Here is a 16,598-nt window from a genome sequence, read left to right as displayed (position 1 = left end):
ATTAATAAGATGCTACGTGAAAAGTATAAAAAAATGTATGGGGAGAAAGAAAAGGGAAAAGAAAACCAGGGCTAGGAAGGCAGAAAACGAATATAATGATAAAATAAAATTAGGGAAGTTAAAAGGAAGTGAGGTTGACTGGGGAAAGAAAAGAATAGCATAATATGATTGTACAAATCAAAACCATTGCTGTACCTATGGAGGGAAGTAAAAGGAGATGAGAAAGGGCAATAAAAAATAGAAGAAAACACTTTGAAAAAAAAATATGAAGCAGAGGATTCTTTTGTGGAGAATTATATTAGACAATTTATCAGGGAAAGAGAATATGAAATATAAGGTTCAAGAAGAAACAAAATGTATTGACTGTTGTGAAGAAGAAATAATAAAACGTGTTTTCCTGGACTGAAAAAAGAATAAAGAATAAAGAATTTTTGTAAACATTTAGAAATGAATATAGATGGGAAGGACTTAAATGTAAAAATATGAATATGATATTATATGGGGAAGTATGATAAAATAAAGAAATGTGATATTGATAAATGGGATTAAGTGCTGTTTGTGGTGATATAGTTCTGTGGAAAAAAGATGTGAAAATTTGTTGCATAACAAGAAAATAGAAGAGGGTGATGTATTAACTGAAATAAGATGACGGTTATGGAAGAAATGGTGGGGGATATAGGGTAAATATGACAAAAATGACTAAAGGTAGAATAAGTGTTAAGTTCTTTTGTGTTGATAACTTATAAATAATTTTAAGTGTGGAATGTAAAAAATAGTGTGTAAATATAATTCATATATATATATATATATATATATATATATATATATATATATATATATATATATATGGGTTTACCTGAAAACACTGAACGCTGACAACGCCGACAATGAAATAACCAACACCCGAAGATCGACAACGGAGATGACTGATGATTGAAAATCCCAATGCTGAGAACACCGACATGTTAAGGTAAGTGTGTGATAGTGACAGACGTTAGGGTCAGGGTGCAGGTAAGGTAAGTGTGCAATAGTGACTTTAAGGTTAGGGGCGGGTTATGTGAGTTAGGGTTAGGGTGCGGGTAAGGTAAGTGTGCGATAGTGACAGACTTTAGGGTTAGGGGCAGGCTAAGTGAGTTAGGGTTAGGGCTCGGGATAGGTGAGCGTGCAATAGTGACAGACCTTAGGGTTAGGGTTTGGGTTAAGGTTAGTGCATAGATAGCTGTGTTTATAAGGTTTAGTATATTGTTGTAAGGTTTTTGGTGTGCTTGTGTTGTGTGTGTGTTTTACAGAAAAGGTATTTGTTTGGTTTTGTTGATTGTTGGGATTGTGGTTTGTCGGGCATGTGAAGTTTCGTGTTTTTGAACTTTCGGTTTTGTGGTGTCTGTATTTTTGCATGTCGGTGTTTTCTGGTAGACCCATATACATATATATATATATATATATATATATATATATATATATATATATATATATATATATATATATATATATATATATATAGTATAAAATGAATGCAAATGTTAATAAAGCACCTCTACTCTCTTTGATAAGTGGACTGAGATCTTTCACATCCACTTGAGGTGCCAGCAAGTCAAGCAGAAGGGACCATAGTTTAACATCTCATTTAAAGGATAGAAAGCGATATCTTTCCTTACTCTTTTTCCCTGACAGAATAAAACTTCCCTACAACTTAGTTCATTTCTTGCGAACTTTACTATAGCACAAAATGGTATGTGATATAAGAGGTGTAGCTAAAGTTGGGTAAATGAGGCAGGCGATCCTGATGCACTGTGTCAGTGGGCATGATCTTCAGTATCATCAGCCAGAACTCTCCTACAAAATTCCTTGGTATTTACTGGTTTTGAGGACAAAATAATTGGGTGCCACAAAGTTCCGAGTGGCCCCTTTAATTCCCAATTTTTAAACATTTTTTGACGTTATGACTGATGTCATCATGCATTGCCGTCATGCAGGGGCATGCATGATGACATCAGCTTTGTGACTGACTGCCTGTTTGACTAAGAGACTGGATGTTTTGCTTGTGTATCTGTAGCTAACATATGTCTACAGCAAAATGTTGCCTAGTTTTCCTTTTTACTGCATCTCAGTGCTAGAGTGTTTTTTGGTTAAACTTAACAGCAAGACACCACAGCCTTGACAGAATATCACATTCTGAAGGATTTTTTAATGTTCACCTCTCACAGTTGCAGAAAGATAATCTGTGTTTTAGGAGATAGCCACCTTCTGTTTGTGGGTTACTGACTGCCTGTATATTTATATTTATATACATTTAAAAAGCAAGTGTGGCATTCATCTCTAAGCCAAGGAAAATTGCAAATCTCCAGCTGACAGCCAGTACACATCTTTTCAGACATGCAGATTGGTGTGCATACTAAGCATTCCAACTCCATCGGCAAGTGCAAACTAGCCGTCATTGCATTTTAGGTTTATATTATGGAAGAGTGCAAAGTACTGCTTAGCTGATTCTAACCCTTCCATTCTCACAGTTGCATTGCTTCCAAAATTACTTTTTAACCCACACCCCATTACACACACTCACACACACAAACACACCCTCCAGTCATTAAAACTGTTCAGTTTTCTACATACAAGCAATAAAAATGAAAATCACAGCATCTGCTTTAAAGTGACAGTTTATCTTCCACTAGAGCTTTCAGTGTTTTACTTCTAAAACTGGACACAAAGCAAAAAAAACAAAACATTCACACGTGTGTACACACGCACACACACAAGGACAAAGACTCCAGATCTGGAACACTTTTGAAATGGCGGTACTTACTGACCGAACCGAAGTAGTAGAAGTTGTATTTTGCAGAATAAAGAAGCCTGTAGCTAATTTATTTATTTATTTATTTATACCTAACATGTTGCATTGCTATGATTAAGTTTTACCTAAATTATCATTAACAGTCGGGCAACTAATTAGTGTATCAGCAAGATTACAAGATAGAGAACGTGGGGGGTGGGGGCTACGTGTTTCATACCTCTCAACCACTTAAAACAGGAAATCTGGACAAAGCCCAAAATAATGGGGGATGCAAATTCTAAATATTATTTTATAAACTTAGAAAGTAGCTAGAACTGTGCTAGAGTGCATTTTCTGAAGGATATAAACTCTGAAACTCAATTGTATGTCATTTTTAGTTACTTTAATTCTCATTGTTATGTCAGAAAACCCACAATTTTTATGTGGCTCAGACCAAAAACATTACACAAAATCAGGAGCAACAGTTGAGAGAGCCAGAGAGGATGCCAGACTCTTGCACTAAGATTGTGATCACTAACAATACATTTCGCTGCTTTATAACACTGTATCGGTTTATGGCATTTTATTTATAGCATTATTTCCTGAAATGTGTCAATGTTAAATATTTCTGATATAATACTCGAATGTGTCAATGCATTTCAGTCCCAGCCTCTTAGTACAAAAAATATGGACAAAGCCAAAAAATAATGGGGGGGGGGGGGCAAAGGCCTCAAAACAGGGAGAGATTTTTAAAAACTTGCTCTTATAAATCTGGAAAGCTTTTATGATAACAGGTTTTGGATAAATATGCATTTTCTAAATGCATAGAAAGTCTGAAACTCAAATGTCTGCCATTATTTAATGACTTCAATCCTCAATGATTTGCCTGAAAACCCAAAGTTTTATGAGGAACAGACAAGACCAAAAATGTCAGGTGAAAATCTGGACAGCTGAGAGGTATGTATTGCATTTTTACTTTTTTATGTTTTTATTATTTCTTCTTTCTCCATACATGGTTATTCAAAATACTTTGTGCATTATATTAGCGTATGTTAGTGCCTTTTTTAAAGTCTTTGGATTGGGATGGTAACTGGGTAGATGAACTAGATAAAGGTGGATGTAGCTTTTTATAAACTTTTCAGGATATAGAGGGGATTGCCGAATTAATGTTCACTAAGGAGATCACAGGTGGGATTGTTTTATAGTATTCCGTGTTGTTGTTACTGTGCAAATTTATCACCTGTTTCTTTTATTTTCTTCAAGTTCAATAAACTTAAAAATGTCTGAAACGTCTTTTTGGAGGTTACTGTGATGATAGGAAGGGTTATTATCTGTAATTTTATTGTATACATTTGAAAATCAGTAGTATCAATTCAAATGGACCAGCTGGTGGCTGCTGTTATTAACAGAGATCATTGGCAAATTATATTGTTAAGCATACCTCTCAGATCATCATATGTGTGCCTCATTATGAGGAACATGCCTCATTTGAAGTCTTAAAAGGTCCACATTCCTTGCAGTTCCATAATGAAGGGGTGTCGTTTACTTATAAATACATTCGTTGCAAACTAACAGTAGGTAAAATGAGAGAAACAAAGAATGTAAGTTACCAGGAAATTGTAGTTTAAGGGATGTGTACGAATAATTATGAGATGGAAGGACAGGACCCCGTTGAGTTAGTTAATTTCTATAGCGAGGCTCAGAGGTTAGTAAAGTGCTTGTTTTTAGTTCCGATTTCTGTGTGAGGTTAAATACACTGGTGAGATGTGAGCACAGAGCCCCCAGGTGCCATACCTCTCAATCTCTCAGAGCGGGAAATTTGGAAAAAGCCAAAAATAATGGTAGGACAAAGGCCCCCCGCCCAAAAAAAGGGACAGATTTCAAACATTGCTCCCATAACCACATATAGTTGTTAGAATAACAGGGTTTGCATTAGTATGTATTTTCTGAGGGATATGAAGTCTGAAATTCAAATGTCTGCCATTATTTATTATTATATAGTGACTTCAGTCTTCATGCTGATATCCCACAGTTCCACTGGAGTGGGCAGGGTTACATGATTATGTATGCACATTTTATGTTAATCAGCATCCCGAATCTTGGCCAGTTGTACCTACTTTTCATGGGCCTTTGTCCAGATTTTTGATGTTTCCAGGTTAAGAGGTATGCTCTCAGCCAATACTGCATTTGCTGAAGCACTTCAAGCCTCCATTTGAGATCTAGTACACAACTGGCATTCAGAACGGATTGCTGATACTGCATCTTTGGACCGGGCTGGAGCATTCAGTTTTCCCTCTGTTGTAGTTAGCTGTAGTAAATTAGTAAGTTACTTGTTACATCTTTTTTTTTTGTTTGTTTTGGTTTTCAAATTATAATTGATGGGGCATCTCTGTCTGATACTGTGCTATACTATGTATAAACTAGTCTTATGCAGTTACTTTCGGATGCCATCCTCCAAATCAAAACATTGTTCCTGTTGTAGTTCAGATTTATCAAATCACACTTAGCTCTGTGCTATTTCTCCCTTCCATTAGGTCTGTCTTTTGGTTAGTAGTTCCTCTCTGTGGTATTCTTTGCATTTACTTTGACAATATGGCTGAATTTGTGACCTGTATTGCTGTTTTATAGTTTTTAGAAGGAAAGATTTAGCATTCAGGGTTTAAAAAGTGTATTTATATATTTATTTATACTTAACTGGCATACTGTATTGACCCATGTGGAGCTTTTTCTGACTCATAATGAAAGCATTATGTGAGCTGTGGTCAGAAAGTTCTGCCACAAGGCCACCGCTACTTATATGTTGCATGTTTAGGAGCTGAACATTTGAAAATGTCATGTAATATTTGTTCAGACTTTTATACTTTATGAGATGAGATAAATAAGCTTTTTTTCAAGGGTTTACTATGTAGGGAATATGAAGATGTGATATATTCTTCATCTTCACTCCCCTTAGACCAGTTTCAGTGACCAAAAGACAATCTAAACAAAAGCATGATCCTTCCCACACCTGTTTGACTTTTCAAGGTTTTATAAAGAAGCACAAAAGGTAGATCTCCAGGAATTCATTTCAGATACATCTACTTGTTTGTCCATTGATGACTGAAGACTGCAGAATAGAAAATTATTGTGCAGGGAAATGGGTTTCCAGATTTGGGGGTAGAGCAGTTTACACTCTCCTCCTGTAAGTTTCCTTTCAGTCATATCCATGACATCTAATAAGTCTATATCTTCTTACATGAATGATAATTGTTGACATAAGACTACTCTAAAATTAATTTTTTTGCAGACCCAAATAAAGATGTATCCTGTCTTTTACCGCTGTGGTTCCCTGGATGGTAGAGATTCTATTCCTTGCCTTTTTATTTTGATCTTGTCCTCTTCAAACCAAGTTTCAGTGCCATATCATGAGAGGCCTCACGTAATGATGTCAGTGGTCTATCCCTGTCTATAATAACATACATTCCTGGCATCTGCGTTGTATTTACTATACCAGATACTGAAAATGTCATGTTAGATATGACATGCATGTCATACAAAATGGTTCCTTCTGATTTATGCATCACTATTACTTAATGCAATAAAGTATAGTGTAAAATCGTACCATAATGATAGATGTCCTTCTCTTCACCGTTGCAGTATTAATAACATGAGGGAGAGATTTCCTGCAAAGGTGATTCGACATCCGGCCAGTATACCAAAGCCTTTTACTTTATGCAAGATGTTGCGCATATGCTCTCTGCTTACATCAGCCATAAAAAGAGACGTCTGCATGTACTATCCTCAGAACTGAATGCCTCAGAAGGAGCACCTGTCCAAGGAAACTAATAAGTGAATCATACATCCAAAAAAAAACAGGTGGTTAGGAGGGAGGATAGAATACTGCAGTTGTGAAGAGAAGAACATCTATCGTTATGGTAAGATTTTACACAACTACACTATGTCCTTCTATTCTACTGTTGCACTATTCATAACATAAGGGAGAGTACCATAGCTCATGAGGAAAGCTGGGAGATAGAAGGTGCAGTAGAGCTCTCTAAAAAGCCATGAAGAATGGCTGTAACAAAACCAGGTTTAGCTCTGAAGATTCCATCCAGCTTGTAGTGTTTGGTGAAGATATGTACAAAGGTCCAGGTAGCTGCTTCAAGAATGGAGTTAGGTCCAAACCCTTGAAAAAAGCACCAGAAGAAGCCACACCCCTAGTAGAATGAGCCATAACAGAAAAGGGGAGTTTGTTACCATGAGAAACATAAAAAAAGGAAAAAGCCTTAGAAATCCAAGAGGAATTAATCTGCTTAGAAACAGGCAACCCCAAAGACCTGGGATGAAAAGAAACAAAAAGGTGCTCAGATTACCCGATAGGCTTGGTTTTATCCAAATAAAATCTGAGTTGTCTATGCACGTCCAAGGTATGTAATACTTTTTCACTAGGTGATTGTGGAGAAGGGAAAATAAGGTGGGCATATGAATAGATTGATTAAGTGACAACTCATTCACAACCTTGGGCACAAAAGAAGGGTTAATACTCAAAGACATCCTATCCTTATGGAAGGCCAGAAAAGGAGGCGAAACCATCAGAGCTTGCAGTTCAGATACCCATCTAACTGAAGTCAAAGCTAGCAATAAAGCCATCTTCCAAGAGCAAAGCTGCAAAGAAGCTGTAGCTACAGGCTCAAAAGGAGCCAAAGTCAGTTTTTCTGAAACAAAATTAGGATCCCAAGGAGGCATAACAGGCTTCCTTGGAGGTCTAATGTGTAGGATACCTTTGAGGAATTGTTTATCTTCAAACTTAGAAGCTAAAGGAGGAGACAAAGGCAGACAAGCAGAAGTAGCTGACAAGTGGGCCTTGACATATGAATAGGCCAACCCAGCATTGAGCAACTCACACAAATAAGAAAGAACCAATGGAACATCCACAGCCAGTATGTGAAAGACACCAGACAGAAAACATCTTTCATTTAGATAAGTAGGATTTCCTAGTATTGGGTTTTCTGCCCTTCTGCAGACCCTAATCACATCCATAGAAAAAAGGTGTCTGAAAGGAATCAAAATCCTATCACACACAGAGTTGGATGCAAAGTCAACAGGTTGGGATGGATAAGAGCTCCTTTGTCTTATATGAGAAAGCCCATTCTTGAGGTAACTTGTGATGATTGCCCTTGGCTAAATTGCTGTCTTACCAAAAATGGAGTCACCAGCAAGATTATTGGTTGGTCCTACTGAATCTTGAACAGGACCTTTGGAATGAAAGGATGGGGGGATATGCATAAAGAAACATCCCCTTCCAAAATAGACAGGACATGCACCTTCCCAACCAGAGGACCTGGGACTCTGGCACAAAATAGAGGCAGTTGTCTGTTCAGAGGGGAGGCAAATAGATCTACTTGAGGAGTACCTCTCTGATGGACAATCTCCAGAAACACATCCTTGTGAAGCATCCATTCATGGAATTGAGTCAAGGGCCTGCTCTGAGTGTCTCCCACATAATTTTGATTGGAGATTTACACTGTCTGAGAAGTCACCAGATATTTAACTGCAAGTTCCTATGCCATAAGAACTAGCTTGCAAAGAAGCTAAGATTTCACCCCCGCCCACCTTGCTTGTTTACATACCATAGAATTGCGGTGTTGCCGATAAGCAGTTTGAGAGGACCTGGAAGGAAAAGAGGATGAAAAGCATGAAGAGCCCCCAGAAGGGCTCTCATCTCTTTGATGTTGATGTGGTCCTTCCTTTGGGAAGGTGACCAGACCCCCTGTACCTGAAGGCTGCTCTCCAACATACATCTGAAGTGTCCATGAAAAGCTCTTGAAGGGGAAGAGGATGATGCAGAGGGAGACCTGGGTTCAGGGCCACCTGCTGAATCCACCAGTGGAGTTCCTTTTTCAGACAAGAAAGCAGGGGAATCAAAGCCTCTAGAGAATGTGCATGCTGCATCCAGACTATTTCCAGGAACCACTGAAACTTCATGTGAAGTCTGGCTAATGGTAACATTCGAATGATGGATGCCATGAATCCTAAAATTCTGAGAAACTCCATGGCTGTGACAAAATGTAAAGGGAGAAGACTTTGGAAGAAATAAATGAGTGACTGAGCCTTTGGAAGGGGAAGAGAGGCCAGAATAAAGTTTGTCTGAGTCCTGCACCCCAGGAAAATCTGATCCCGAGAAGGGGTGAGGGATGACTTTGTGAAATTTATAGTGAACTCCAAACTTTGCAGAAGGGAGGTAGTGACGTGAAAGTTCTGCAACAATATCTCTGGAGAAAATATCTAAAGCAAAAGGTTGTCTAAGTAAGGGAAAACTTAGATGGCTTGAAGCCTGCAAAAAGCAATTACAGGTGCTAGGCATTTGGTGAAAACCACTGGGGCAGTAGGAAGGCAAAAGGGCAAATCAGAAAACTGAAAATGCAAGGAAGAAACAAAGAAACATAAAACGTTCCTGTGCAGGAGATGAATGGGAATGTGAAGGCAAGCGTCCTTGATATCCAGTGATGTCATAAAAGCCTTAGGAAGACTGAGAGGAAATAAGGTCTGAAGGGACAGCATGTGGAAAGAAGCAATCTTCAAGAAGGTGTTGAGGTGAGAGAGAGAGGTCCAGAATTGGTCTCGAGGAGCCATCTTTTCTAAGCACATGGAACATCCTGGAATAAAATCCTCTTCCTCTGTGAGTGGAACCTCCTGAATAGTTCATTGATTCAACAACTCCTGAAGGACTTCTGGGAATAATTGCAGTTGTTCCTGGGATGGTTGAGGAATGCCCATGAAGGAAGTAAGAGATTTCCTGACCACAAAGTAACCTTTTTGAATAATGGAAAGATCCTAGATGTCCTGAGTGATGCTTCCCGAAACAGAAAGAGACAGAAAAAGATGAAGGGTAAGACGAATGAGGCTGTGGGCAGAGTGGTAGTCACAGACTACCTGGCTTGTCAGGAATAGGCTGCTTCTGGGTAGGAGCAGACTGGGATCTTAGATGGAGGAGGCCTCCTTTCACCCTTTTTAGACATAGATGCTGCAGTGTAAGCCTGTTTATGCCAAAGACAGTCTTGGATGGATAATATCTGTCAAACTTGGGTACAGGTGAGACAAAAATGTGTTTCAAATCCTGGAGCTCCTTGTCTTTCTTCTGCAAAGAAAATCAGTCACAATAGACCCAAACAAAGCTGAGTTATCCAGAGGAGCATCAGGTAACTTAGCTATGATGTCATCTGGCAGTGGTTGAAGTCTCAACCATGAATACCTTCTCAAAACAGAGCCTGATGCAGCTGCCCTAGAACATGCTTCTGATGCATCATAACTGCACTTAATTGAATGCCTTGCAACATGAAAATAATCTCCTAGAAAGGACAAGGCATGTGTCTTCCCTTCTGAATTGGGAAGATCAGAAATGACTTGTGTGGCTGTAATAAAAGAACCAAAGTATTTCTGGTCATATGAGTCTGGTAATTTATAGCACAGAAAGCTAAGCTGGCAGAAGTGTAAACCTTCTTCCCTAGCCTTTCCAAAGTCCTGCTTACCTTATCAGAAGGGAGAAGTGTAGTAGGTTGAGTGAATCTGGAAGGTTTATCCAAAGCCACAGAAACCAAAGCAGGATCAGCTGATGGACATCTAAAAAGAAACTTGATGTCCTCTGGCACTTTGTAAAAGCTGTCCGTCTTCTCAGGGGCTGGAGGCAAGGGAATCTGAAGATTGGGATGCTGAATTAAAAGCATCCAGTAATGCAGGCAAAACTGGAAGAACAGCAGAAGGAGAAGGAGACTCCATTTGAAGTAAGTCATAGTACCTGTTCTGCACATGAATAACTTGTGAACTTGAATTTGAAAAACTGCCTCATTTTGGAAATAGTTGCCCCAAAGGTAAGCTCTTCTATAGGAGACTCAGTGTCATTAGAATCCTCTTCCAGTGAAGCATACTCCAGAGGAGAAGGTATCTGGGTGGAATAGACTAAGGATTCATCATCTAAAGAAAAATCTTCCTCAGAAGAATCCTGTTCCCTAATTCTGTTTTGTGGTAAAGAAGTACAAGGTAGAGTAGGGACAGAGACACCAGAAGAGGGCTTAAGGGCTATAAGGGCATTAAACAAGCCCTGAGTAAAACTCTGACATTCACTTTGTGGATCTTTGGCTGAAGTGGAATGCTTTGTATTTTGTTTCTTTTTAAGATGCACATCCACCTTATGGAAAGTGGAAGTTCCTGATGTTGGCCTACACTCTGCAATAGTAGTTGGGACTTCATCCCCGACTAATATTTGAGGGATCCCCCTAGGACCATCTGAATTAATGAGTCTTGGTTTTCTCTGTGCATCCAAACTGGATATCTGCAGAGCTTTCGAGGGCATGCCTATCATTGGATCCATAGCAACATCTGACCTGGTTCCAGCCAAGGAATCGGAAGCATTGACCAGACAGACCTTCACTGGCCTCAAGATAGATGTGTGATGTAGGAGGAACAGCAGAAGAGACAGGCCTAAGCTCTTTGGCCTTTCTCTTCATAGGTAAACCGACAGAAGCCCCAGACATACCCTCCATAGGATCTTTTGCTAAGCATTTAAGATGTTGGTTTTCAAGATAAATTACAAGAGAGGAAAGTCAGCTTCTTAAACTTTTAGGCATAAAGGCCTGGCAAATGGAACAAGTTTTATGGTTGTGAGTAGGCCCTAAGGAGAATAAGCTTACCTTATATGCTATCCTTATATGAAATTTGTCTCACACAATGGCATTTGCCTTTCTTGGATGATATGAAAAAACCTCACAAAAACAGTAGCAAATAAGAAGAAAAGGAAAAACCCCAATGAGACATTTATCTGAAAAGGCTTGATACAGTAACAAATGACTTGGCTGAGCAGACCGATGGCTGAATATGGCTTTCTGACTGGTAGCAGAGAAGTTCTGAGGATAGTATGTGCGGAAACCGCTTCTATGGCTGATGTATGTGAACAGCATATGTGCAATGTCTCACACACTCCTATTTAGTAAAAGGCTTTGGTATACTGGCCGGACATTGGGCCACCTTGGCAGGGAATCTCTCCCTCATGTTATTAATACTGCAACAGTAGAATAGAAGGACATCATGGCATCCCTTGCTGTATGCTGAAACATTTTGTCAAGTTGTGTAGAGTGAGTGATTTGTATAAAGCACTATATAGTCATTATGATTCTACCATTGCATGACTCAGGTTATGTATGAAAACAGTGACTTAATAGTGTAACATTTAACTTTCTTACCAGAGAATGAAGCAAAGAAGGAACATTATAGTACACAAATGGCAACATTTTTAAAAGTACATAATTTTAGAACTGTGTTGTTGGGGCATTTTGTTCACTGCAGAAATCTCCCATGATGCATCATTCTTTATAGCTCTGTGGGTGTCTTTCATGGAAGCTGAAACTTACTTTTAAATTTTTAAATTGCCTCTAGGCTTTCTGGCTAAGATCAAGTATAACACAGTGTCAAGTATAAGAATAAGCAATATTTTAATCAATCCCACTTCTCTTCTGGAAAAGTATACCATGCGGTCTGGATTTATAGTCCCTGAAAATGTTAACCAGCCTTCCTTCATGAAAAGTATTCCAAACAATGCGAATAGGATCTCCAAAACTTATAATGTGAATAAGAGTACCATAAGCTATGATGCCAGTTACTGTTTAAGGAAGTTTAGACGTTCCTTTCTAGATGTGCAACCTCTGAAAATATCAGTACCAAACATCCAATGGTACTTATACAGCTCAGTAACAACAGCAAGTTTTGCATGGAAACACACATAGTGTTTTGATGGGAATATTGTAAAATACCTGCCCTAAAAGTTGTTTTGCTTCCCTATAATAATAATAAAAAAATACACAGGTTTGCAAGACAATATATTATCATCAAAGGAAATTTCACATCTTAATTGATAAATGTCTCCATGGAACTGTAAGGTTAGCTTTTTCCTTCAACTAGAAAATTCTGCAAACAAAATGTCCAAAGTGCAATGTGCAAAATCTGTAACTCCAATAGGTACACATCTAGTTGTTTTAACTGGAAATTTCAGGGCAGCTCTTAACTGTGATTTTTTGTGTCATTTTGCAATACAGGGTAGAAGGGGGAGGCATGCATGAATCCAAGCAGATGACTAAGCATTATACTGTGATTGGATCTATTTCTGTTAATTTGCCTGATCACCTTGTGGGCATTATTTGCAAAATGCCTGGATCCTGGAGACATACACATACAAAAAGGGATGTGAATCTGCTCCCATACATGCATGCTCCACTTGGCTTGTCTATCCATGTATGTTTTTTTCATGCACACATGACTATGCCATATATGATAACTAAGTAGAGGGGATGCATAAGACACAGCGGATGGGCCTCCATAACAAATGCTTTAACGGGAGTAAGTTTCAAAACTCATCTCCATTCTGCATTGCATTTTATTCTATTTTTTTTTAGTTGTGCAATAATGGGACTCACAGCTATGAGTGTTTCTAGCCACTGCCAGGGAGTAAGTACACGATACTTTAACCCCATCCTTAATGACAATGCAAGAGGACAGGCTTTTGGTCACGTGATGTCATTTAGCGCTACATCATACAAAATTTCTAGTGGCACTGCTACTTTTTAAAAGCTAAACCAGTGCCACTGTTTGCACTCTATAAAACCTTTGTGCAATTAAGAATGTCAAATTATGGTGTAGACTTCAGGTAGCAATGATATATGACAGCCTGAGAAAACAATGATCGTTCTAACATGACTTCACTTGATGAACAAATGACTCTTCTTTGTCTGAAACCAGTTAGAAATGTTAAACATTACGACTTTATGAAGCAACCACTGATTTTATTGTTGCCTTTTTTGTAACTCTATAAAACAATTTTATTTAAAAATACTGACAATGTTCATTCACATATATTTCTGTTTATTATATGACTTTTAATGTGAAACAATTCTTGGTATTAGTGTGAGGACACCATTTTGCAGTCACATGGTTCAACCATAAAATATTTTGGCCCTCTTATATTTTTGAGTCAACACTTCAAAACAGTGGTTTCAAATCATTTCAACAATAAGTTAATTTTAGTCACATTTTCATAGTACATGGGAAGATAAATAGTTTTCCATAATTTGGTGAAGCAGCAAACAATAAATTAGGTTGGTTATCTTAAGTGATGACAGAGTGATAATTTCATTCTTAGGTAGCATGCAGATCAAAGATAAATGTGTTTTGCAGTGTTAAAATTATCAAAGTCATGCATAAACTGACACAGATGAAATGCGAATTTAGTGCTGGCTCAGAAAAACACTGACGTTTAGTGGTTTATTTTTTTTTTCATTTTCTGTAGGTGCTCTTCACGTCACTGCCTGTCATTCATGTTTACGCAGTCAGCACCACAACACCCTTGGATACAAAAAAGCAACAGCTATTCCTATATTCCTGCCCTGTGTATAAGAAACCAAGGCGCACTGATCTCACATACATCTTCTCTCTGTATTTAAAGACTGTACAAAGTCCAGATCACTGGACACTTAGAGGAGTTGCCTTACTCTGTGACTCAAAATGAGTGTGGAAGTTTTGAAAATGTACTGTTTTGGTCACAGTAAGGGGCCATTATGCTGATTGCAGTTTCCAAGAAAATTAGGTAGGTTAAGAGTGACAACAAACTATGGGAAATAGTTTTCTCTTTTATATATATATATATATATATATATATATATATATATATATATATATATATATATATATATATATATGTACATTTAAAGGCTTAAAGAATTAAGGCAAAACATGTATTTAATATTTAGTTGCATAATCAGTTAAATGATGATGTTGAAGAGCTTTGGAGCATAAAAATGCATGGTAAATCAAAAGAATTTTCCAAGACAAAATTGTAACTATGGGATCATGATACTGAATATTTTCATTGACATTTTATTATGTGCAGTGCAGAACGGAGCTCATGGCATTGTTGTAAATGTCCTTGTCATCTGTTGAAAATTAATGATTTGCTTTAAAATTATTTACTCATTGATATGCTCGTCTTAATTCATTGTATGTACCTGAATAAAAAAGTAAGGTAGCCTGATGGCTAAAACCTAAATAGCCTGCTACTAGTGGACATTTGTATCAGTGTTGGTTTATCTCCAAATACTCTCCTGTGCTTGCTTACTTAATCTGTTTGCATATCCCAGCAACAGATAGGTTCATAGGTTTATAGGTTCATAGGTTGGCACTAGGCTATCGGCCCTAGAGCCTTTACAAGCCTAGCCAAACAATTCCCAGATATTTCTTCTGCCTAGCAGGGCGACTGACGTGATCCCAGGGGTATATATATATATATATATATATATATATATATATATATATATATATATATATACACCCTACACGGAATTCCCTGTATTAAATTCTTCTTAATAGCAGTCGTAGTAAGAGAAATGCTCATCTGCCACATGATTTTCCAACAGGGTAATCTTTCTAATATCTCCAGGCCCTTTGGAATTGCCAATGCCATCATAATCCCAGTTTAGTTACAAAAAGCACATTATTTCTCTGACTGTCTGCCAGTCTTCTTAGCTAAACTAATGCTAAACTAATGCTAAACAAAACAGGACTATCTATCCCCTAACACACAGAATGTAGTACCTCCCTTTTCATCTTTGTGAAACAACAATCAGTCACCTTTCCAAACTTCATGGAGTTCTGCTGAATTCTGCAGGACTTAACCCTTCACAGCTCAGCCTTCCTGTTTTTGTTTTTCAACTGTCACTATTTACTATACATTATCCAACTCCCTAATGTGCAGTCATACCTGGTGATTGAACCTGAGTTAATGAAGTCTGTCTCAACTTTGAAATTAATGCCTGAAAATAGACTGTTAACACCAAACACTCAAAATCAACCTTTCACAGAGAGAACAACTAAAGGTTAACAACTTCCCTCACTGCTAAGGGGAAACAGTAGAAGGACCCAGACTGGTTGTCCATGGTCTGTTACACAGTAGGAGGATACACATTGACTGTGTATAACCTCTTAAACAGTAGAAGAACATGGATTGCTATCATGACCATTACACAGTAGAAGGACATGGATTGGCTATCCATGACCTGTTACTATGTGACTGGGGAAGACTCTACATAGCATGCTTATGAATTGCATGGCATTTTATTTATTTACTTTATTTAACATTTGTTTACCGGGAAAGTCTGACTTGGAACAAAGCCAATTTTCAGCGGAAGCCCGGGGAGAAATGTGCCAGACTCATGTCTTTGTAATGTGGGAGGAAACCACAGCACTCAGAGGAAATCCACACTAACGCAGGGAGGATATGCAGGCTCCGCACAGAAAGCATCCCAGCCGATGAGGAAACTCTTAATGTTTTGCTACCCACAGACGTGCCGGCTTTCTGTATACTCTCATCACTGTTTTTGTAATGTTGCATTTTTCCCATTTTTTGTTTTCCTGATTGCGCCCCTACTGTTTTTGTGTTTTAAACACTTTGTTAGAATTCATCTAATTCACGCGCAGTCATTAAGTTATACTGTTCCAACGCAGCTTCCTGCTGCCTTTCCTTGTTTCCTTTCATTGTAATGCGTTCAGCATCTTTATGTTCCCTCTTAGAAGAAACTTTAAAATTTTATATATCATTTTCCTGTTCTGAAAGGCATTTTTTTTGTATCTAACTGCATTTCAGCCACTGGCAAAAGCTTTCTTATTTCTAGAAATTTCCTTTTAATCTCTTCTCTTTTTGAAACTGGTATTTCCAAGCTCACTTGCCAATACAGACTGCACATCTCCATGCATATTTGTTGTGCTAAAATTTAGATTATTGAGCTGGACCACATTCTATTATTTCTAATCCTCA

General features: G+C 38.0%; 1 protein-coding gene across 1 annotated transcript in view; it reads left to right on the top strand.

Annotated features, from left to right (window-relative positions):
• The window catches only part of LOC122796791 (dynein axonemal heavy chain 5-like), a 2,204,633-nt gene extending 2,188,700 nt beyond the window's left edge, over positions 1 to 15,933 (top strand). Inside the window, exon 76 of the mRNA XM_044065521.1 lies at positions 14,079 to 15,933. Within this exon, the coding sequence (XP_043921456.1) occupies positions 14,079 to 14,297 (219 nt within the window). The 3' untranslated portion in view covers positions 14,298 to 15,933. The remainder of the gene's footprint in view (positions 1 to 14,078) is intronic.
• Positions 15,934 to 16,598: the final 665 nt, after the last annotated feature.

Source organism: Protopterus annectens, chromosome 3.part0 (assembly GCF_019279795.1).
Source record: "Protopterus annectens isolate FY-2018-M chromosome 3.part0, PAN1.0, whole genome shotgun sequence".
Lineage (NCBI taxonomy): Eukaryota > Metazoa > Chordata > Ceratodontiformes > Protopteridae > Protopterus > Protopterus annectens.
This window is presented reverse-complemented; position numbering and strand designations above follow the sequence as displayed.